A 25,415-nucleotide genomic window follows, 5' to 3' on the forward strand; every position below is an offset into this window, starting at 1 on the left:
TTATTATAACCCTGCCAAAACGGTTTTGGTTCTCAAATCCGTCCTATGATCAGTCATACTGTTGACATTCCATTTTGATTATTACAGCGTTCTTGACATGTTCCCGAATATTCCATGGACTATTCATTTCATGGTTAGCTCTTTTTCAAGTATTTTGACATATACTCGATGATTGTGGAACTCGATTCTTTTATAAGAACTCTGTGATAAAATGATAAAACATCGATAGAAACGTGTTAACCTCTCTCTCTCTCTCTCTCTCTCTCTCTCTCTCTCTCTCTCTCTCTCTCTCTCTCTCTCTCTCCTTAAATAAAGTAATGCTATTTTACCGTTTTTGTGATTTCCTTCATTTTCTATAAGTCCCTGGCAACTTTGATCAGCTTCGGCAATGCCTCTATTTTGTTCATTCAATGTAATGTCTACTATAACCTATATATATAAAACATTTTATTCACATATATATTTATTTTTCTATTATAAATATTCAAATGCAATTAAAAATATACATATGTGTGCGTATGCGTGTGTGTGTGAAAACAACCTTAGAATGTAAGAGATAGTTTAATCAGTCTTACTATTTTACAAAATGTTGTCATCGTATCCCTCCAGTTAACTAAACACATACACACGGCCGTTTTTAGTAGGTACTTGTCGTACCGGTTTTATTTTTTTTCCGTTTCTTTTGTTTAATTTCAACTGGACATCACTGCGTGGTATAAAACAGCAAACAGCAAGTAGTTAAAAGTAGTGTTGACTTCAAGGCTTCATAACGTTTTATTCTTCATTGTATGAGGCACTTGTTGATATGCACATGAAATTGTTTGTCTATGTATCATTTTATTTTAAAAAAAAAAGATCAGCTGTTTTGCATGTAAGCCTATGGAACAGTCAATTACATGCCTGCAACCATAACAAAGCTCTTAATCTGATAACATTGAAACATTTTAATATTGACAGCCACACCTTTTTTGTGAACAGTTCAGAATACTACGATCCTGTACAATGCATTGTACACGTTAGGATATCAAACTTTCTCGATATAAGTTATTCTGATAAAGTTAACTTGAATTCATTAAGTTTGTTATACATGTATAAGATTTTGCTCCAACAATCGGTATTTTGACATTTTAATTATTTATGCATACATGAATCCAATGGAAGTGAGCTACTTTTGCGTAGAACAATTGCCTCTTACACAACAGCAGTATACCGTTTGACAAACATATTTTTTTTCCAGAAAATGTATCCTACCATACGTTCAATGTTCTCAAAGTGGATATCTTCCACAGAAATGATTCAATCGGAAAATTATATAGACGTACAAATATTAGGCAATTTTGGATGCAAAGCATTGTGTCAAATATTCAAGGCTAAGAACAAAAAAGGTTATATCGACAGGTTGTAGGTGTTCCTATGGGCACCAATTGTGTCCCTTTAGTAGTAGACTTGATCTTGCACTGTTGTGAATCACAGTTTAATGATCAAACTCAGTAAAGACCCATCTAGATTACATTTAATTGATAATTTCATGATGATATTTTGTCGTTAAATAATCAAGAATTTCTAAATATACTGCCGCAATTTCCTGAAAGGAACTTACTTTAAATAAATCAAATGTAAACGGTAAACACTGTCTTTTCCTAGATTTAGATATTTCAGTTTTACACGGGAAACTCTACACTAAGATTTACGTCAAAAGAGACGATGTTTCTTTCTCTATTGTTAATTTTCCTTACCAATTCAACACTGTAATTAGATCTTTGAATATCGTTTTATTGGTATAAATATTGAATTTGTTATCAGTAAATTAAAACCAAACTAATGTTATTGTTATATACATAGAGAATAATACATGGCAAAATCCGTATCATATGCCGTATCATCCCGAGATACCAATATCAGCCCGAGGGATGATATTGGTCGAGGGTGATACGGCATGTGACACGGATTTTGCCATGTTTTATACGCTTTATCATATATTTAAACAGGAGAGTATATATGAACTGCTTTCTGATCCCTAGGAACCTGGGTTACCTTCAGATTTACTTTTGTTTTGTTTTAAAAGCTTTAAAAGAACTGCTTAATTATTCATCCGAAGCATCTGGGTTACCTTACAATTTGCGTCCTGTTCTTCATAGAAATATTTTGTTTATTGTATTTTTTTATGTTTTGTATGGTATTTCATTGAGTTCTTTTTTATAGTTGCATTTCGTGTGCCAGAAAATATGAAAGCTCAACGTCTGTGACGTCACATGCCAAACAATTGCCCTAATGACCGTTTCATGTAGGACCCATACTGCAGTTCCGGGATACGTTTTTTAGTTGAATCTGTCATGTGACTTCCATCACCACATGACCAAAATGGAGGCATCGTCATAAGCTGGTCCTCGACTGACTACTACACTTTGTTCTTAGACAGCCGGTCAGAGCCGATCTATTGTAGAATCTGATTAGTCAAGAGACTTGTTTTCAATCTCCTATATTAGCGGTGAAGAATACATACCATTACATATTCGTCCAATCAAATTACTCGTACTTAACATGGAGAAATACATAACTTTCACATTCGTGCATTTTCCGATTTTTTTAAATGTCACAATGCTTATGTTATTACGTCACAATGAGAGCTGAATGTTCAATGGCGCCATTTTCACCGATGCGTTGCCATGTAACAACGAAACGTCAAATCTCGTTAAAATCCCGAGGGCAAAATTCTGCCTCCCACATTGGGCCGTACCGGCTGTCTATGAACAAAGTATAGTCGTCAGTCGAGGACAAGCTTAGCATCGGCACTTCCAACACATGTTGAGCAAACGGGTGAAAGATTGATTTTATGCTGCGCGAAATATTTGGGAAATTAAAATCTAATAAGATGGTCACCCTCCCTAAGTCGTACCGGAATCAAGAGTATGTACTTACAGAACATAAATTATTTTTATACTACCCTACAAAATGACGATTCTAAAAGTGCTGGAAACTTTTAATAGAACAGGGATACAAGCGCGTTCTATCTGGTAAATGACGTCATAAAGGCGTGCGAAATTGGCGATCTTTTCCGGTGAAAGACATGATTCCAGAAATGACGTATTGAGGAAAAATATTTCTTGAGAAGCTTGCATTAATTAAAACATGGACTTCAAGGGTAGGGGTATGATAATGGGGTGTGATAAAGGGTGCACATCAAAGTTGAGCGATACGGATTAAACAGCAGGCTATTTATCAAATATTCAAAACTACTGTATTTACTACTAAATATATGATAAATATGCATATGCACATTCACGGTTCTTTGATCTGTCGATACCTGTATTTTTGGCATTGCACAAGGTCATATTTTTCTCCGACTGTTAATGACGTCTTGACACTAAATCCATTGGATGTTGGATGTGTGCTGATTGATACTTTAGTCTTAGATACATGATTTTTTTATTAGTTTTTATTGGCTTTGAACTAGTTGTCAGTAACTACGAGTACTCTTACATCTGTACTTTGTGTCTTTTTTGTTGTAGGGATGTATAAATACCCTGCTACGTCCGGTCTGTGTTTTTGTTACTTTTTTCTGCTTTGTATCGATCCCAAGTCAGGAGCCTGTACTTCAGTAGTTGTCATTTGTTTCTGTATATCCTATATGTATTTCGCTCATTGATTTTACATAAATCAGGCCGTTACCATTCTCGTTTTAATTGTTTTAAATTCGTCATTTCGGGGCCTTTTATAGCCGACCATGTGGTATGGCTTTTTATATTGATTTACTTAGCATATGTTACAATAATTCTTATATGATTTGCATATTAGAGAATACGTTGACATAGGCGGATCCAGGGGGGGGCCTGGGGGGCCCGGGCCCCCCCTTTCGTGGGAAAAATTTGGTTGATTATAAAGGGAATCACTGAAGCATGACTGGAGCGGGCCCCCCCCCCCCCCTTTAGGTAAGTCAGCGGGCCCCCACTTATGAAAAGTTCTGGATCCGCCACTAGTTGATATGATTGGTTGAGATGACTTTCGGTAGTTGTTCTTGACGTTGTTTATTTTTCGATAGACGACGTTGACCGAACTTCTTTTCGTAAACAAAGTAAACAAGATGGCGGCGATAATGACACAATCCGGATCGACGTTAACAAAATTTATTTTCAATTCGCGTTAATAGGTCTTAATAGTTAAATTAAATAATAAACATAAAATATTAGTTTGAATGATAATAAGAGTTTTTGTAGTTTATTTTTTATCAGATTGCAAATTTCATGGAGCATATATTTTTGCGTTAACCAACAAATATATTCATGCGCCAGGTCTATTCAATGATCGACACAAGTATACAATTTATGTGTGATAGAGGTTGCGAGTGTGGAAAAATAAATTCCTTATCTCCAATCTTAAAGAATTATAGGATTAAACGCCTTATTAAAGGAATTTATTGGTGTATAAACTGTACCAAGTCACTCACAAACATATCATAAAAGTCCTTCGGACTTTTATTTGTTTGTGAGTGAATTGGTCGAGTTTATTCACCAATACATTCCTTTAAAAAGGCGTTTAATCCTATAGTAGATTTAAATACCTAAAATTTTTAGGCAATATGATTTCCCTCTACTGTATATCTAATATACAAAAGAAATGCTAATATATCTAATTTTTTTTTTATAAATCATCGAAATGCAACATTGTCAATTGTAAAGAAGAACATTCTTTGTATGTAATTTGTAATCATCATGGATTAAAAAAAATCACGCACGTTAGCTTGAATATGTTCTTTGGAAATATAAATGCATTGCAAGGAAACTTTGCCATAAGAGCGTAGTTCGTATCGCAGTTGCAACATGATCTTTGATATTCGAACTAATGAATTTTATAGATTTCACCTTAATTTACTCGACAAAGTGTGGAATTTGAAATCCAAATTTCAAAAACATTTCAATAGCAAAATAAAAGCCGGACGGCATTAGGGAAGTAGTTTGTAATCAGCCATAGCGGCATAAAGTACATGTGTTGTTTCACTAATTTTAGAAGTATTCTTGTGTCAAATATATACTATAGTATCAAAAGAAATATTCCGATAGATTCATTATTAGAAATGGTAGTTCTACATTTATTATGCATATTCAATATACGGTTGGAGTCTTCCTTAATGCTTATCGGAGTTCAATGACTACTGACATTAATGACGGCAATATTATACTCAGTAGACTATGATAGTACTTCTGTAGCACATGATATGACTCATGAATTTCATCCGATTCACTTTGTATGTCGTTAATTGAAATGTTTATTGTCATGATTGTTTTGTGTTATATTGTAAATCCGTTCTGGTCGTTGGACAGTTGTCTTGTTTTTGCAATGTCACTTTGAGTTTTTTAATATTTGAAACTATACGAGGGCGCTGCTTCAGTAATCTTCTAAATATATGTAGGCATTTCAATAGAACTAAATATCGAATAAGAGAATTTGTAAACGTAAACGTCATACCAACCTTATATAATAATCCTTTTTAAACTATGCAATTTTAGAATACGGCGATTCTTCAGCGTTAAAACATATCTAAATACATTGTTATAATTGCAGACAGATAGAAATTTATATAAATGTATTGTTGATTTTATTGAAAACGTAAATTCAACAATGTATGACTAAGGTAGATATCAACAATGTATGACTAAGGTAGATATCAACAATGTATGACTAAGGTAGATATCAACAATGTATGACTAAGGTAGATATCAACAATGTATGACTAAGGTAGATATCAACAATGTATGACTAAGGTAGATATCAACAATGTATGACTAAGGTAGATATCAACAATGTATGACTAAGGTAGATATCAACAATGTATGACTAAGGTAGATATTGGGTAAAGGTAAATAAACAGCATTGCAAAAACATAGGTTAATCAATTCAGAAAAAAGGACACTAAATATATAATACTTTGGTCTAAAAAAAAAACAAACCGAAAACAACATTTTATAACTTTTATGCGTCCGAAGCACTTTTCTAGGTTTACTTTCATCAGGTACGCTCTAACGGAATATTTTAAAGCCATTGATGTATAAAAACCGAAAAAGTATATTCCAACGATTGCCACTGACTCAGACCGTATGACAACCTTTAAATCGACATGAATTGACTTGTGAATGCATTCAACAGATGAGACCAAATATTTAGACATAAACATCAAATTCCAAATAAACAAAAAAACAACGCATGAACAAGTGGAAGTTTATTTTGTGGCTATGTGACCCCCTACCAAAAACCACCAATCCCTTCGTATACAGAACTATTTTAATACAACTACATGTAAACATTATCAATTTAGATTTATCTAGCCAATCATAAAAAGATTCAAATGACAATCTTACATTGGTTTTCTTTTAATGACATCACCATAAATTACTTACTCTGAAATCATACAAGGCCTAAAGCTGGATTCATACTTCCATAACAATTTCTAAATCTAGTAAAATTTATGAATATTATTTTGACAAAACTCCTAGATTCCATAGTTCGTAATAAGACGCAACTGAAAAATGTGCATAGTTACCCAACTGCCAAATAAGAAGGAAGCAAGCGAAACATCAACCTCAAGGAAAGAGAAGTTAACAAAAGGGATGAGAAATTAGACCTGTTTGTTATTAAATGAGAACGATGAATTTCATGTCCCCAAATAGGATACCAGCAACCGTTTATATTTGATTCATTTAAAGTATATCATGATCCAGAAGAAAAGGGATATTTAGAAGAAAAAAAATCTATATCTGATTATCAAAAGGAACAGATTTTAAACAAGCTGGTCCTTGCATTAGTTTCCTCATGTAGTAATAGCAGTTAGGAATAGCAAAGAGAAATGTATCCCATTCCAATTAACTTGACAACATTCTTTATCCGGGTATACTTTTTGGGTTAAATGTTGTTAAAAATAAATATGTACTGATATCCAAATTTATCGAAAGGCTGTGTCGCTAAAAGAGGTATGACCAATTTCTCATGTATATGTATCATTTACATGGTAAAATAAATGAAGTGTTAGAATCCTATGGAGTTCGAATGTTAAAAGGTATACACAATATACTCAATAAAATTTTCTGCAATTTTACATACTTAAAAATGCTTTTAAGTGCTACATATTGCTGTCAAAGACTACATAGCAAATTATACACGTTTTTGTCAAAATGGCATCGAAGGACATCTTTGATCTAATTTAGTCAAATTTATATGAAAGACATAATATATAATCACGTACAGGAGTATTTTGGGTTTTTGTTAATAATGTCCTTCCTCTAACACTTTCCGAATGATCACTCAAACTTTGCCCAAGTCGATCAAAATTGCAGAATTGAACCATTGGCCAATTATAAATTGGTAACATGATACTGTGATTCGGAGTTTAAGTAACGATGGAAATACTTTCGAGAAATAATCTTCATATGTAATATAATTTTGGGGAAATTTGGCCCTACATCTTTCTGTGTGGGTAGAATTATATTGCAATAGTCACCGATCCATAAACATTAACGCCATCATTTTCAAATGGTATATTTGTACAGCTAACAATGAGATTAGGGTATTTTTTTCCAGAAAGATAAAATCTTAATACGTTCCTACATATACAACACTAGTTTGGGGTTTATACTACAAGAACAACGTGTCAATTCGTGCCAAAATTTTGATAATAAGAACAAACATAATATTGAAATCAGATAAACAATGCAACTTCCAACCATGAAGATATTTCAACAAGAAAGCATAGTTTCTCACTCATTCCGTCTTAGACTTAGAGCTTAATTACGTTTCATTGATCATTAATGAAACGATATAATCGAAATTTATACGGGTTTATGTGTACGACGTAATTCAGAAAGCCAATACATGATGGAAACCTAAGTGTAAACATTTTAATATAAATTCGTCATGCACAAGGATTTATACAAAGCACAAATTGCATAACAATTCAAATCTGGGATAAGCAAATTAGAACAGGACTCTTATAAAAACCAATTTCGCTAACGTCAAGTCAAAATTATTAAATTTTGTTTCCATACTGGTAAGCCAAAAAAAAAAATGTGAAAATATAAGATGATGAAGTACATTATACAGTATAGTAAGGTTATTATATGATTACTATTGCTATCATAAAAAAGTGTTTCACAGATTTACATAGAAATAAAATGCAATCTTTTGTATATAGTCAGTGGTAGTCGAAAATATATACGTGGGAATTCTTATTGGAAACATTATTTGTGTCTGTGAAGAAAGACACCAAGTCCTTGACTTTTCAACACAATATTTTCCGTTGATTCTTTTTCAAAGCAGACGCAATTTGAGGACTATTAACTCCCTGTAATGCAGATGTTTGTTAATATAGCTGCAATTCATTTTTAATCTTAGAACAATGTGACAAGTGCGTGTTCCTTGATATTAATATACAGACTTTATTGAAAGTGACCTATGAAATAATTTTTGAAACCAAAATGGCATGAACAGGAATAGAGTACAACATAATGTTCTTTTTCCTTTTTGTCTAAATATGCATGCACAAAACGTGGCAATCCCAATCATTCACCCATCATGGTCCACCACTAGGCTTAACGTGTACATCTTAATTAATTTTGAGACCTTTATCGCCAGTTATTTCTGTTCACTGATGAGTTATCTTTCTTTGGACATTTTTTATCGATTCTCAGGAAATAATTTCCCACTTATCAATATATCAATATTCACTGGTGTGCGTTCATTCAACGGCGAATGGCCTTCTACAAGTTTAGTGTACTTATATTGACTGAACGAATAGTTTAATATTGATACTGTATAAAACAAAGATATCCATAGCTTACCCCCATTGTTTCTGTAGACAACAGTAAGACAACACATGCTAACTGTAGACTCATTGCACCTGAAACAAAGATTTAATTTATTATTATTGCAAGATTTAAAACAAAAAGCGTGTAGTGTATACAAACATTCAGTTGAAAACAAAAATAAGAAACTTTCTATAATTTTCAAGATGACATTTATGTCTTACTATATTTATATAAATATATTGAAACTAGGGGGATTCATGGGACAGACAGGGACATCATTACAACCCCCTTTTAACATCAAATTCTAACTTGGTCACACGACAAGTAAAATGATGACTAACAAAGAACTCATATTACCTTTATTAATATACATTTAGTACATAAAGTGCATCTATCAACGGCACTGACGAGTTTACTGTTAATCAGCATTAGCTTTTGATTGAACAGTTTCTGAACAACGTAATGTACTGTACAATTTACTTGAAAATACTATAGTATTAATGTATGGCCTTTTCTATATTGGCCCTGTAACATGCCCGAGGTATTAATAATGACCAAGGATTGTTGTAATGGCTTGAGGCAACGCCGAGGGCCATTGCAGCCTTCCGAGGACATTATTGAAATACCAAGGGCATGTTACAGGGCCAATGTGGAAAAGGCCATATATTGATACTTTTATTAACCAACTTCATTAAAGAAAATAGTTAGGAAAATACAGAAACAGGCAGTTCATAACACTTTTATTAAATGAATGAACTTAGGGTTAAAAAATATCAGGATACTGGAAATTTTACTTGAACTTCTCCTCCCACGCTGCTTTTAATGTCAAAACTGACGAGATTTTTGATTTTCAATCCAAGTGTAACATGAATGCTAATTCTATTCATGAATGTATTTAGCAGAAATAAAGTACATGGGAAGAATATATCAAACATTCTGACATTCTCATTCTCATTCGTTACGTCTGCATTTGTCGACTTTTTTTTTATTATGGAAGGAAATGACGTAGGGATGATAAACTGAAACAGAGCTCGAAAAAAAATATTTGAAATTTAATGTCTGAAATCTTGCATGATATTTTTTCATTTTGTTTTCTTCTTCTTTTTTTTTATCTGAAAACTTTGAAATTTAGATTTAAAGAATTTTAGTTGTTGGAGGCAAAAGTTTGGTATACAAATTAACACATTATAAATAGTATCGTTTTCATAACAGTGTGGACGAGACCATTTTTTGGCGCGCTCAAGTCTCCCATTGACTGGGTTAAATTAAGTGAACGTTCGTCTGTAACGCCCACTTATCATGTCGTATTTATTATAGACATTTAAACTGTGGGGTCACTTAAGGTTCTCAACGCCTGACTAAAATAATTCGAAATACTAGTACAGGAACAACCTTTGTGTTTTGATTAATATTGAATACTTAAACGTTCTTTACTTGCGTTTTTTTATGTTTTGATCAACAATTTCATTTTATGTATCGAAATGTGTAACAAGTGTTTATCTAAATCCCCACTGGAGGGCCTCTGTCAGACTGCGTGAGCGCAAAAGCATTGTTATCGATAGCCGACGACAAACAAGTTAAAGGTAAATGATTCAATATTATAAACAACAAAAGTACTACGGATGTCCACACTGTAACGGGAATACCTCTAAATGTATGATACTGAGTTTGTGTTTCTGGAACACCTTCTGTCTTCTGCACTCGATGCAAATGGTTTAAATGTACAAGTAAAGGCCATACCTATATGGTACCTTTAAAGTTTGTATCGTTACTTGCAATATTCAAATTTAAAATATCATGTAAGGTAAATGTCAATGAGACTATAGCCCCGAAAGAGAAGTTCAACAACAATAGAAATGCTTTTAAAGACAGAGATGATATCTAGGGTCATCCAAAACTCACAAAGAGTCGAAGAAAGACGGACAACAACATGATAAAAAAAACAAAATACAGCCTGACACCAGACAGAAATTGTGAGATTTAATCTACTTCCAGTGAGTCGATACACGTACCACTGATGTTGGAATGTTTATCCCTACGTAGTCAATATTTCGGATTTATTGATTTCATTATCTCAGCCAATAACAATTGCAATTTTTACAAAAAATAAAGATGCAACTTCGATATCCAGTTGACCATAGACAGTTTATGGCCGTACATTGTATGATCTGTACATATAAATTTCCAAACATTGGCACTGAGTCGTCTTGGTCGAGTTAAATACATGTTTATGCAGCGAACGTACATACTGGCAGACTAAACTCTGATGTAATACTTGACAGTTTACAATATAAATTGTTTCATCCTATGATGTTATATAGATGTTATTAGAATGAATAGAATGAGATGTGTGCATACGTCAATGATATGCAAATAACCAAAAGACATTTAGAGGCTAACATATACTTTTCAACAATTTTAGACAGAGTGACGTCTTTATAATATGCCAAGCTGTTACATCTACTATCGCATTGAGTCTGAACAAACATGAATGAATTAACAAAAACTGTCATAGATTTGTCATCTTACACACCAAAATATCCAAACACATTAAGAGATGACATGAAACAACAACAGACGAAGTTTCAGACTTTGGACAGGCATATAAACATATGGCAGGGTAAAACAAAATTTTGAGATCTAAATCCTCCCCATTCTAATCTCGATCTATAGACTAACAAAAAGTGCCCACAATAATATACAATAAAACCAGTACAGGAAAAGCCGATAACTGTAAATAACAGTTTAATAAATAACAAAATCATCAATACTAACAAAATAATATTATAATGATTGAATACAACTAGCAGCTTTGACAAAAATTGAGTGCTGAAGGAAAATATCAATTATTAAAATTCAGATCACAGTTCAGAATATAAAAAAGGCATTAATGTTTCTGTTTAAGAGTGTACAAGCAAAATGAATTATGATACATGTTCAAAAATTTAAAAAAATAGAGATGCTCAACCCTATCAATCTGTGTAATCGACCCAATGCCACAAAATACAAGTCTTATAACGGAAGTATAAGTTAGACTTCGATAGAAAATATCAACTATTTCAAATAAGACCGAATAGAGGGAAAAATAAAAAGGCAGGACAAAATTTTTCATCCTAGCCCCCCATAAAAATCAAATGGTAGCTCCCTAAGACAAATACATTTAGTCCTAATATTTAGAATTTTCAGGGGTTTTCCTTGTTTCGGTATGTGTTATGTTTAAGCTATTCATTGGTATATAGTTATTGCCTTTTTCGAATTATGTTGCAGTCGTCTCTTTCTGATTGACGGTTCTTATCACCTTAGGTATCTTGAAATATTTTTGTCTGTCTAGCTTTCAACATGATTAAAGACACTTTCTGATCCCTTGCTTACTAGATGTAACCTTACATCGCATGGCTTGCATTAGAAATAAGAATAGGCATACTTTGAATGTAATTCGGAGAGATAACTTGAAATTAAGATCAGGATGATACGGTGTTACAAAGTGTCCGTTTTACTTGACGATGTTAACATTACACAAATACGTTTGTCACTTGCAATTTGGTCTTCAATCAGAAACTGGTTATCGTCTATTTTATCTCATTGATTTCATTGGATAAATGTCGCTACTTTAATATCAATTATTTCTGTACTAAACTTATTCACTGAGGATTTACATGAACTTATAACAACGCGTATTGTGCCTTTTATTCTGATAAATCAAAGGGCGGATAGCTATTTACTTGGATTATTAAATGTACAAGTGCACCATAAAAAATTTAATCTGGAAATGATGAGAAGACAGTTCAAACTGTCGCCTCATGATAACATAAAAAATAACATTGATATTCAATTTGAAATTTATTTTATATTGCATGTAAGAAATGGTTTTGGGGTCATTCCAGCTGCATATTTTAGATACACCCAACATCATGACAGTGGTTACAAAGCAACTTGTCGAAATCAATTTTATTTTGAACTAGTAGTCCACAGCTACCACAATAAAGTACATTACCTTTTGATATTAACCTTTTGATATTAATGTAACTGTGTCCTGAAATTATTACAAAGTCATTATATAAATTACATTGTTTCGACTACAATCGTACGCCAATCTTTATCATAAAGGACAATTGATTGAATAAATGTGATGGATTGCCACGCCTATATTAAACTGAGGTTGTATGAACTTAGCCTGGCGTCCTGACACAATCTAATACTTCTCCTACTGTCGAGCAGTGGGCCAGGATCCTAGGATACTATGAACTGACTTCAGATAGCAGTCAATATGAGGGAAAATATTCCAGATATATTTAGACATTTAGTTGGGAACCAGTATTTGATATTTGAAGAAAAAAATATTGATATCTCTATTGTTTCAGTATTAAAAGTGTTCGTGTAAACAATATTTTATTTTGAAAATAATAATAACGTAAACATTACAAAATGACAATTTTATTGGGATTGGAAAACAAGTGAATTTTCACTTTTACAAATTCCTCTCCCATAAGACGAATTAAAAGTGTTGAGTAACGAACATGAATTGTAGATTAAGTTTGGGTAGTCGTATACACCCCTATTTTGTAGTCATTCCTCATAAAAAAATGCAAAAAATCTGCAGGTTATGTGATTTTATAAGAAATGCAAATATTTAACAAATTCAAATTCTCATACAGGATGATTTTCCTTTTTCCTCAACATTGCTTACTTAAGAGAGAGAGGGGGGTAGGAGGGATGTCATCCCGAATTTCCGGGGGGGAAAACAAACGCTGAATACCGAAATCCCGAAAAAAAAGCATTTTATGCTGGATACCGAAAAATAAATCATTGATTCCCAAGTCCCAATAAATGTAAATACCGAATTCACACAAAAATATAAGCCCAATCCGACGTCCCGAAAAGATCTGTTCCAGAGTTCAGTTTATTTAAAATTTCAGAGATTAAAATGAAACAAACATATTTTACACAAATTCGTCTTCAGACACGTTAATTGATATACCGGTAGGTATAGTCTGGATTTTGCTAGAAAATAGCCAATGAAATCATAAAATATCGTATGTCATGGGTCACGCACGGACTGTCTTACTTTATAGGGATGCTAATGCGGCTCATCAAAGATAAGATACATTTTAACCAGACATTTCCCCATTGTACCACAGAACTTAAATTAACCTGAATACATTTACCTCTAATCCTGTCGACTTTGAAGCCCGTCAGACAGTTCCACGGAAGAGACCTTGATGAAATTAGAAATTTAAACAACTCTTAATTTTCACGGGAACGAAGATTTTGCAAGTACTTTGTAGTGATAAGTTCATCAACGAAGTAATTTTGAAAATAAGACGCCAAGGTCGAAACTAGCTCTAGCGCTCACAATAAAGAAAATGTGAACCATCTTAAAGCAAGAAGGTCTCCTCGTGTACCCGAAGTTTTGTTTTGTGAACATATGTTGCTGGTGGATAAAATAGCACCGACTTAAACAATGTAGGTTCTACAGAGAAATGAAAATTTAAGGGTTCGAGGTACAATGTATGTATCATTTGAATAAAAATATTATCCATATAGAATTTTCCTGTTATTACAACTTGATTCAAACTCAATTGTGTATATTTAGTTGTAATATAAAAAAAATTCACTCCACCCCTAGTCCTATAATATTAGACTTCGTAGGTTCATATCGTTTGCATTCAACGTAAAAATATCCGATAAAAAAACGTAGATGTTATAGCAACTATAGGTCATCGTTCGGCTTTCATCAATGAGCAAATCCCATACCGCAATAAGCAGTCAAACTAATTAAATTTGGTTAGCGATGCAAAATTTTAGATATTTAGCTTGCAAGTTAAACAAAATAAAGGGGAAACTGTCCGCATCTTTTAGCACCGAAGAATATCCGACGAAAACGTTTTGTTTTTTTTTTGTTCATAAAAGACATCGTGAGTTTTTAAAAAGAATAACATTTAAGACTAGTGTGTGAAATGCATTGCCTCTTTTACAAAAGTATATTCACGCACGTGGCGAAAATGTATAAATTTCAATTGACAAAGAAAGAGAGGCACGTTTTTACTGACTTTTATTGCAAAAGAGAACTTTCCCCTTATGGTATAGAACCACTAATTCGGGCCCAGTCGGAAAGAACATACAAGAAAGTAGTACATATTTTTAAAAAAATAGTTCCTACGCAAAGCTGTATCTTTGTCAATAGGTGCAATATTTGGGTAATTTTGGTATCAAATGAAAGCTTGGTGACTTTGGTTCACTGTAGAACTCTTGCTGAAAGTTTCTTTTGAATAATAAAAAAGTATAAACAATTATAATAGGAGGGCACATTTACCCTGTTGTTCAGATCAGAAGTACCTGTTTTTGTACTATTTAACTTCCGGGAACCAGTACGCTCTAATATGCAATTAAAGGTATGTTGAATTTTTCAACACAAGTCAGAATAAGGTATAGTTTTGACCTGCTATGACTGCCACTTTATTTGAACGTAAAACAAAGTAGCCATTAATGCTTGAAATGGCAGAATTTAACATAGAAAGCAATGGGGCTATGAATTAGTGGTTTTATACCTTATACGCAATATTTTCAAGCAAGTACAATGTAATCTTATATTCATACACACTCCTGATCACTCCTCTGTTTTCATATTAAAATAAAATCAATGGATCTCATAAATCATGTTTACGACTCCAGAATATCTTTCACAGTTAATTAGTATTTGAAACATCGGTACTATATATATCATGCCGAAATTTTCTTTCTTATGCACCGATTTTTTTCCTTTTTTGGAAGAGGATGCATTTTAAAAAAAATAAAATGTTTGACTAAACGTCTTGAAAAATGCATTACTTGTTTTGAAATGGAAAAAGAAGTTTATTTTGATTTTCTACTGAAAATTATTTTAATTTAATAGATTTATTTGGAATCCATGTAAAGTGTCCCAATATGACGTTCAAAATACGATTTTCAAGCAATTTAAGAAGGCGGGATAAACGGTCATTGGTATCAAATGTACAAAGTGTTGAAGAGCGGTGATGCTCAAACACATCGAATGACATTGTCATAAATAAATGACAATGTTGTATAAACAACAAAAGGGGCTACTACATATACTCAGATTTATTAATCCTAATTCAAAATAAAGTTGAAATTGACAAGCAGCTTTGTAACAACTGTCATGATGTTGGGTGTAGTATGGTTATTGAAAACGATATCCTTTAACTGAAAGCCCACAATTACTGGACAATGCATGTATCCTTGTCCAAAAATGTTTCAACCGTTACCCTAAGTTTAATCATAAAGATGTATATGCATATATATATACATTTATGGTTAAACCAAGATTAGTGCAATATACACACACAGTGTGCATGTAACGTATATTTTGATTTGATGTCTCATCAGCATACAGAGGGTGAGTCGTTGCAAGCGGAAATTAGAGATGGAATAGACAAAGCCACCAAAAAGCATGCATTAAAAGAATATATAGAACAGAAAATTTCAAGAAATATGAACTCCACTAAAATCGGGATTATAATGTTCCGTTGACCCCTTCTTATTGAGTGCTAATTTCTCATTGGTTTGGTAAGAGAGAGTTTGCAGTGACGTGTCAGTGGTTTATTTTAAGTACAATGTTTAAAGTTGTGATCGTAATGATTTAAATTACAGTAAAAAGCTGGGTGTGAAATACGTCTGTAGATAAATTCCTAAAGTTTAGGTAAAATCTTATCCCACAATAAATCTCTGCACTTGCAATATGATTGAAAAAAGTTTTGACCACTTTTTTTGTATAAATTTCACTGTTATTAAAAATTTAATACCAATGATTGAAATAGTTCGTTCAATCTCAGGAATTGTCTTTCGAATCTTTCTTTGTTTACTTATAACAGATTAATTGATTAAATAACAATAATAATTTTATTGTTTTGCTCAATGATTTCATCTGTATTTTATCATGTTTATAGCATGAACATCAGTTCTGTACTTTATATCTGACTTGATTTACTAATAGGACTAAACCGTTTCTTTTGTTTTTATCTGCTTTCTGTATTAATTGATTTTGGGCCTTGCTCAAAAATGTCTTCCGGTAATGTTTATGACGTTGATCATCTATATTAGAGTGTAGGACGGCATACTGTTATCTATCAGTGACGTATACCCAGTATCTCCTTTTATTCATAGTTATTTTCTGATACTCCAAAAGTACAAGAACCTGTTCTGCATTTGCACATCAAACCGTTGAGTAACTGGTAATAAAAATCCAGAATATGTCACTTACTAGAAACAAATGTAGAATGCAACACACTTCAGAACAGAAAAAAATGTCATAAATTGACACAGACATTTGAACGGCTTTATACTGTGCAATTTTCGAATTGATGACTTAAACTTTTTATACAGAATTCTTGATTGACAAGCTTGTGTTTTCGCATTCAGTGACAATAAACTTAATATACAAGACGTAAATTACATCTCTATCCACGTTAACTACATCCCTTTTCCCGATAAAAGTGTTTAAACAAATTACACCTGAGCTTTATTCAGAAGTTTTATTCTAATCTAAACAAATTTGAAAGAAAAATAAAATAATACCTAATTTAGAAAAGTTCAGATTTGATAAGAAGCAAATGTATTTATCTTTAAAAATTAGCATATTATGCAATGCTTCCTACAAATGAAAAATATCAACATATCGAAAACTAATTTCATCTTAACAAGACAAACGTATTCAATGGATGTTGAAACGAAATTGTCCCCTTACTTATCATTTCTGTTAAACTCTGATATTGTTTAAAACTTTCCACTCTTCAGTGTCAAAGATGTACATCATGAACTTGATTAGTCAAACTTGAAAACGTACTTAATGGGCTTTGCTCATTGTTGAAGGCCATACGGTGACCTATAGTTGTTAATTTCTGTGTCATTTGGTGTCTTGTGGAGAGTTGTCTCATTGGCAATCTTACCACATCTTCTTTTTATAATTAAAAGTACCTTGTCAAAACCAAAGTATAACACGACAGTTTACATACATATCAAAACTGTTTATCTCAAATGGAACATTAACGAACAGAAAAAGAAGAGAGGGATCAAATTGACAAATAAATACATGTTAAAGCCTATTTTACAGTTATCTTATCTTCTAAACATTTATGCATTGTGATATATAAACGCAAATACAAAAACATAACGTTAATTCTAATTTTGAATAATTTTGACCTAGTATATCCCTTGAATACTAAACAATGCAAGATCAAAGGAGCAGCAGTGTTTGCATTATCAAATAAAAGCTCACACCTTGCAGCAAAAGGAATATGATCCTTAGAGTTGACAAAATTATCAAATTCATCAAAATCCCTTCCATATGTTATCAATGAAAATACATATCCTTTCTAAGCACAGAAAGCATTTCAAACCCCATATGAAAATAAAAAAGATGTGGTATGATTGCTAAAAGAGAGGCGAAGGATACAAAAGGAACATTCAAACTCACAAGTCGAAAATAAACCGACAACGCCATGGCTATAAAGAAAAGACAAACAAACAACAGTACACAAAACACAACATAGAAAACTAAAGACTGAGCAACACGAATCCCACCAAAAACTGGGGGCGATCTCAGGTGCTACGTAAGGGTAAGCAGATCCTGCTCCACATGTGGCATCCATCGTGTTGCTCATGTAAGTACAAATCCGGTGATAAGTCTAATTCGGTAGGTCACATTCGGGGAAAAGGGGACGAGATTGTAGTTACGACAATTGGAACATATCCGTTGTCATCTGTGAAACGGATATTCCATAACGGTCAACCAACTTGTGATGGCGTCCGTAAAATTTACGAAAGGACGATTTCAACTTCACCACTTGGAACTCTTGGTTTAATAGCTTCCTAGTGAGCAGCAACCCTTTTTCAAGGAAATCATGGGAGGAAAAACAAGCCCGGAAATATCTTATCAACTGGGAGATATATACTCCGTATGCAGGTGCTGCTGGAATGTTGCTATATAGAACTGGGAAGTTCACAATTGAGAAGCTGAAGTCATCTCTTTTGTCGTAAAGTTTTGTTTTTAACCAATTGAGACAGATTTCCACCAGAGAACCAATGACGTAGGATTTAACATATTTAGGTCACCGTACGACCTTCAACAATGAGCAATACCCATTCTTTTCTAATATCACGGTCTTCAACAATGAGCAATACCCATTGTTATTTAACATCTACAACTACATAAAATAAGAGTCGAATTAATGCAATAAAAAGTTATTCTTTTACAAAATCAAAATAGAGTGGTCCACGTTTATCTCAATAACTCTTGACCTTTACGTTAAAATTTACAAGGGAAAAAAAAACGATGTGGCGTTTTCCCCCATTTAAACCTTTTATGTAGGGATGTTACGTGGGTTTCTTTTTTATTGAGATTGATGGACTTCAATTGGATAACATTCCTTGATGGTTTGTCAAAATTAATCAAAATTAATTACTCGCAACAAATTACACGTCTTTGTCGGGGATTTATTATTTAATGATGTTCGATGCTATAACTAAAAAAAAGATATTACTTTTCTAGTCTAGTTTCATAGAGCGTATCCAAAACAAAACATTACTACAAAAGAGACGATTTTTTCGTTCCCTTATGTAAAGTTTTCTTTTTTAGAAGGTGAATTTTCTTTGGTCCTTTTTAAGGTACAAATTTTTCAACTCGTTCGCTTTGCTCGTATTTGTAGTGACATTTTAGATTTCAATTAACGTAACTTTGTACAATTAATGTGTGGTAAATTATCTAGTCAGGGATTTCTTTACCATAAATAACTTAAACCTTTTACAATATTATTTCATAGATACAAAGATTTGGTTTTGAAGTTTGACTCTGCCTATAGAACTCTTATTAAAAACGGGATATTGCATACTAATTTTAAGGCCATGCTGTCGTAAAGCACATACATTTAAAAACAATCCATGTAAACTTATTGATCTTTTGAAAAAAATATTTTTAATACCGCAGTAAGATCTTTGAATATGTTTTTTTCACGATACTCTCATTGATCCTATTTTTGATAAATTAAAACATAACTAAAGTGCATTACATTTATAAAAATGTTGGGTCCTACATCTTATCGTTATAATGTACTTTTATTTCGGCATAGCACAATGTCATGCCTTATGAAGATTTTATCCGTTGGATGTGTATTGATTGATACTTAAGTCTTGAAGAACATGATTTATTTATTAGTTTTTATTGGCTTTGAACTTACTTTCAGTAACTGCAACTGTTAGTTGTGTTTGTGATTCTTGCCACTCTAATGGGCCAAGCCATTTCTTAGTGGTTTTTTTTTACAGTTTGATCTTATTCTATGCTTTGTTACCAGGGGAAGGTTTAGCACTCACAAACTTGTTTAACCCAGACTCATTCTATATGTTTCTATCCCAAGCCAGGAGCCAGTAATTTTGTGGTTGTTGTTGGTTCATGTCTGTCATATTTGCTTTTCGTTTCTTGTTTTGTCATAATTAGGGTCCCTGTTTTTGTTTGAATTGTTTAACATTTTGTCATGTCGGGGTATTTTATAGCTGACTATAAGGTATGGATTTTGCTCATTGTTGAAGTCCGTACGGTGCTGAAATCAACGTCATTTGGAGCCTTTTTGATAGTTGTCTAATTGGTTATCATACCAAATCACCTTATGTTATATAGAGATATATTAAAATTAAGGAGATGAGGTATGATTGCCAATGAGACAACCATCCACCAAAGTTCAAATAAAGTGGATGTAAGCAATTATAGACAACCGTACGGTCTTCAACAATGAAAAAACCCATACCGTATAGTCGGCTATAAAAGTCCCCGACATGAAAAATATGAAACAATTTCATGTAGATATTGAATGGATATCTGTCTATTGTTGAAGACTTCTATATATCATTCTTTGTGATGTTGGGTTGCCGTCTCATTGACCTATACACCAATCTCCTTTATTCACACGAATATATTAATACATATAATAATAAGTACTATAAGTAAAAGAGATATTATTATTATTATTATTTTATTCCTACAACGTATTACACATCTCAATAGAGATGGCTGTACAAACGTTTAAACATACAATTTACGTATATTTATTGACTAACCTCGTAAGGTCAGGCAGTCAGGTTTAGAATAGTGTAGTTCGTCCAAATTAAAACTGGTAAAGCCTTATTTCACATTTGGAAGACAGATATTAGATAATACCGTATAATGCAACGCATTTTGAAGTTACATGTATTTTACGGCACTGCTCAAGCTTAGAATATAAAATCAAGACTATTCAACATATTTGAATGGTATTCCCATTGTGATTTAGTTCTGCCAAAGTAACGTAGTGTGAAATGAATATTAATATCTTTATCTTTAACTTTTGTAAGTTATGTATTGTGTATATATTGAAAACTATGAAACAATGGAATTCATATTAAAATAAGACGGATGGCATTAAGTAGTTTGACTGACATTAAATAAATATAAGTAATTCATGGTATATATGAAATACTAAAAATAATCATTATTATATCTCAGTTTTACTACTAGTATATATAAACGCAGTAATCAATGTTTCTGTTTGTTACTTGCCACAGACAAAATTGTAATATAACACATGTAATTGTTTGTTTTAAAAGGTTCGTCGCTAAGGACAACAACACTCCTATAGCTATATAGCACAGTCGATATCAAATACTACGATATTCAAAAGCATTATATCTGTACCTTTTGATACACTGTTACAGACCATGTGATGTGCCTGGTGACCATCTTATTTGAACAGAGACTATCTTGCTTCTGTATATTTCTAACTTTTGTTCATTGAAGTGCATTTGTAAGATTAATCTACAAAGAGAGGCTGAAGATACCAAGGAAATATTCAAAATAGGCCCCTTCACGGTTAGTTCAGCCATGTTGAATAGGGGGCAGATTTTCATAATGGAGGTAAAATGGTTTGAAAAATACGGGAAAACATTATTAAAACAGAACTGTTGCTTGGAAACATGCATAGGATTTTCCGTACTATCATACTATTTCTACCTCTATCCTCTATCCAAAAAATCTGCCCCTATTCAATATGGCCGAACTAACCGTGAAATGGCCTATTCAAAAGTCGAAGAGAAACTGACATCGCCATGGCAAAAAATGGAAGACGATGAAAAGACAAACAAGCCAACATAACACTTTTCCCTCAATAAAAAGATTAAAGACTGAGATATAAATGTATCTTAACAATATCTTGAAGCTCAAAATGCACTAAAGCCTTGCAAAGCCATACAAATTTAAACAGAAACCTTCAAAGATCTATCAATTAAGTTTAAATTCCATAAAGTGCAAAAACCCATTACGATAAATCAAAGACGTTCCCAAGGTTCCTGACTTGGAACAGGCACATAAACATGTCTTTAGTCTTTTGGCAAATTATAAAACGCTTATGTATACTTTAGACATGTTCTTAGGTAAAGTTTTTATTTGTTTACTTTAAACTAAATTTTATTTAACTGTTGAAAGGATGTGTAAGAAATTTTTGTATTTTGTGTTTTACCGTGATTTTTTATGACATTTAAGGAATGACTGTAATTTATTTTCTGTCTATGAAGAAATAACATCAAAAATGTGGTGCACACTGAATAACCTGCGTAGCGGGTTATTTTAAAGTGTGCACCACATTTTTTATGTTATTTCGAATAGACAGAAAAAATATTACAGTCATTTCTTATAATTTAATTCTAAATTCCATTTTAAACCGGAGTAAACCATGAAAAAACGTTGATGACGTCACTGTCACATGACAAAATTATGTCTATGAGCTGATAAACAAAACAACGTCAGCCAATCAGAAGACGCGTTACATCCAAAATTAAATTATTGGCTGGCATTTCAGACAAGCTGTGAATAAGCCGTTATTTTGTTATATAATTGTCTGGCCATTTAAGAGGACTTGCTTGCGCATACATGTACCACTAACCCTTTTTAATATACTATAGTCTATATTTATTGTGCTTACTAAAGAATGACTATATGTAAATGAATTCGAATATTATGTTTAAACAAAGTTCTATATTTATCACTAAAGCAAATCCTTGATGTAACCGACATTTTCATGTTCGTATGCAATTCAGCCGCATGTGAAAATACATACAATACAAAATTGTAAAATATACTTATCAATACTTGAAAAAAATATATCAAGCCATGAATCAGTGCATAAAGTGGAATGTTGTTACTTGTAATCGGTATTATGCAATTACAAACATGTTGTTGAATGTCGTACGTGTATTTAGATGCCTTGGAACAAATCTAAAACACTAAACATATTCTTAAAGGATGTTTATTGTAGTTTGGCAAAGGGAAAACATAACACATACCATTAGAAAGATTCCATTGCAAATTATGTCATACATATCTATTATGATTAGATTTCCTTAAGTGAACAAAATAACAAGTAATACACAAAGGAGGAGTTTTTATAACTGATTGTTTTTGGTAAAAATAACACCAATCATAATTTTAGGTTCTTATGGTTTGATATGAAATTAAGAAAATGGGGTATGATTGCCATTGAGACATCTATCCACTAGAGTTTAAATGAAGTGGGTGTAAGCAAATATAGGCCACCGTACGGCCTTCAATGAGAAAAACCCATACCGTCTAGTTGGCTAAAAAATGCCCTTATTTCGGCCTGTTCCAGAAGCATACATTTGTTTCTTATTCAAGCAAAAAATATCATTTTTCTTGTCTATATTTGTATTTTGACCTTTGAATTTGATTTACATAAATAAATATCACTTTCAATTATTTTCATGGAATGAAACATGATACATGGGATATTTCAAGTGGTTTCATTACAATACTTATTGTCCAAAGCAAACAGCCAAACAAATGCATAATGATTAAGACATTAAGATTTGTTCTTGCACAAATAAAAACAAAACAGATCGAAAGTGGCAATTGTAAGAGGCAGTTGATTATTAGTGTAACAAAATATGTTTGTTTGTCAAGATATTTAACATTGTTTTGTAGAAATTTCTTATTAAAGTGTTTGTTTAAAATATTACATCATTTTTAAATGCATTTATTTAAACTTGAAATAAAATAAAAATAGTCATATTTATTGACTTATAAGGACATACATCAAGTGTGTAAGGATTTTATATAATCAACGTAAAACATTATGTCATATTTGTTCCTTTTAATTTTAATCCATAGCAAAGAAGAAGAAAAAAGAGAATTTATGTAAGGGACCCTAATCTTCAAATTATGATTGATTTTTTTTCCCTATGTTATAATCTCAATTCAAAATTAAAAACCAATTGTTCAGAGAACAATTGAAGGTCTTTCCACCCATAAAGATCTATTTTGATATAAAAATATTAAAATTCGGTTTAAAATGTCATTTCCAGCGTCAAATGATAGCTTATTGTACACTGATTCCAAAAATTTATGGTTTTTATACATTTTTTTTAAATAAGGGAGATAATTTGTTACTTCCGGTTTGAAAAAATATTACTTTCGGTATAATTTGAATGTTTACTTGACACTGATTCCAAAAATATATGGTTCTATATACTTTTATATTAAATAAGTACGAAAAATAGCTACTTCCGGTTTACACAAGGTCACTTCCGGTTGGATTTTTCAAGGTCAAATGGCTTGCAACCTAATGCAAAAAGTCCCATGGCTTTATCATGTATACATATGAGGTAAAAGCAAAGGTCAAAATCTAGAACGTCAAATTTACCTATGACCTTGAGCTCAATTTCAAGGTCATAAACCAAGAACCTCAAATCAAAAGACCCTAGGTCTTAGTTATATATGGTTAATGAGTTATATCACCATACGCGTATTTTTAAATACAAGAGGGGAGAAAACTCTAATTTAATGTTAGCGCACCCTTTAACCAAAATGTATGTGTTACGACATGTCGCAACTAACAATTTAGTAATAATATGTTGTCGATATCTTATACGGAGTGAAAATAAGCCAAAATCAAAATTAAGAATATGACCTTGACCTTTGACCTTGACCAAATTTTCTTTTTTTTGGACCAAGGACCTCAAATCAAAAGACCCTAGGTCTCTATCACTTATGGTTTACCAGTTAGAAATGCATATCACTTATATCAAATGCATAAGGGGAAATAACTCTCATATGGAGTCTCCGGAACGCTTCGGTGAAAACTAAACTCAACATCCTGAAGATATAGCGAGCAATTTGGTAAAATAAATTTGTCGTAATCTTTTACGGTTGCGAAGGAGTAGTGGCCACAAGAAAAACAGTGTTTGGGGAGATAACTCTTACAACGTAAAGTATTCGGTTAAGCGGTTGTCAGTTTCAAAAGCGTATAAACTGTTCGATATCACATACCAAATATCTAAGCGACATCTTATGAAACAACAATACTACGCAAGAAAAAAATTAGGCGGAAGAAAAAAAATAATAATAATAATAATCAGAACAAAATCAATAGGTCTTTCCACGGAAAAGTGGAAAGACCTAATAAATGTTTGTTCAACTAAGGATTGTAAGTCAGGTTCTAGGTCATGGTGAACCAGAAGATGAAACAATTTCTTGACAGTTTGTCTAATGTGTTTAAGTTCTACCAGTGAATATCAATCTTTTTGCATTTATCA

General features: G+C 32.4%; 1 protein-coding gene across 2 annotated transcripts in view; it reads right to left on the reverse strand.

Moving 5' to 3' along the window:
• The window catches only part of LOC127730477 (secretin receptor-like), a 131,885-nt gene that overhangs the window by 33,305 nt on the left and 73,165 nt on the right, over window positions 1-25,415 (reverse strand). For both annotated transcript variants that reach the window (XM_052238903.1, XM_052238904.1), the window contains exons 3-4: window positions 8,826-8,884; window positions 330-429 (exon numbers count right to left, since the gene is read on the reverse strand). In XM_052238903.1, coding sequence (XP_052094863.1) covers window positions 330-429; window positions 8,826-8,879 — 154 coding nt within the window. In that variant the 5' untranslated portion in view covers window positions 8,880-8,884. The remainder of the gene's footprint in view (window positions 1-329; window positions 430-8,825; window positions 8,885-25,415) is intronic.

This window comes from Mytilus californianus, unplaced genomic scaffold, assembly GCF_021869535.1.
Source record: "Mytilus californianus isolate M0D057914Y unplaced genomic scaffold, xbMytCali1.0.p SCAF_2, whole genome shotgun sequence".
Taxonomy (NCBI): Eukaryota; Metazoa; Mollusca; class Bivalvia; order Mytilida; family Mytilidae; genus Mytilus; species Mytilus californianus.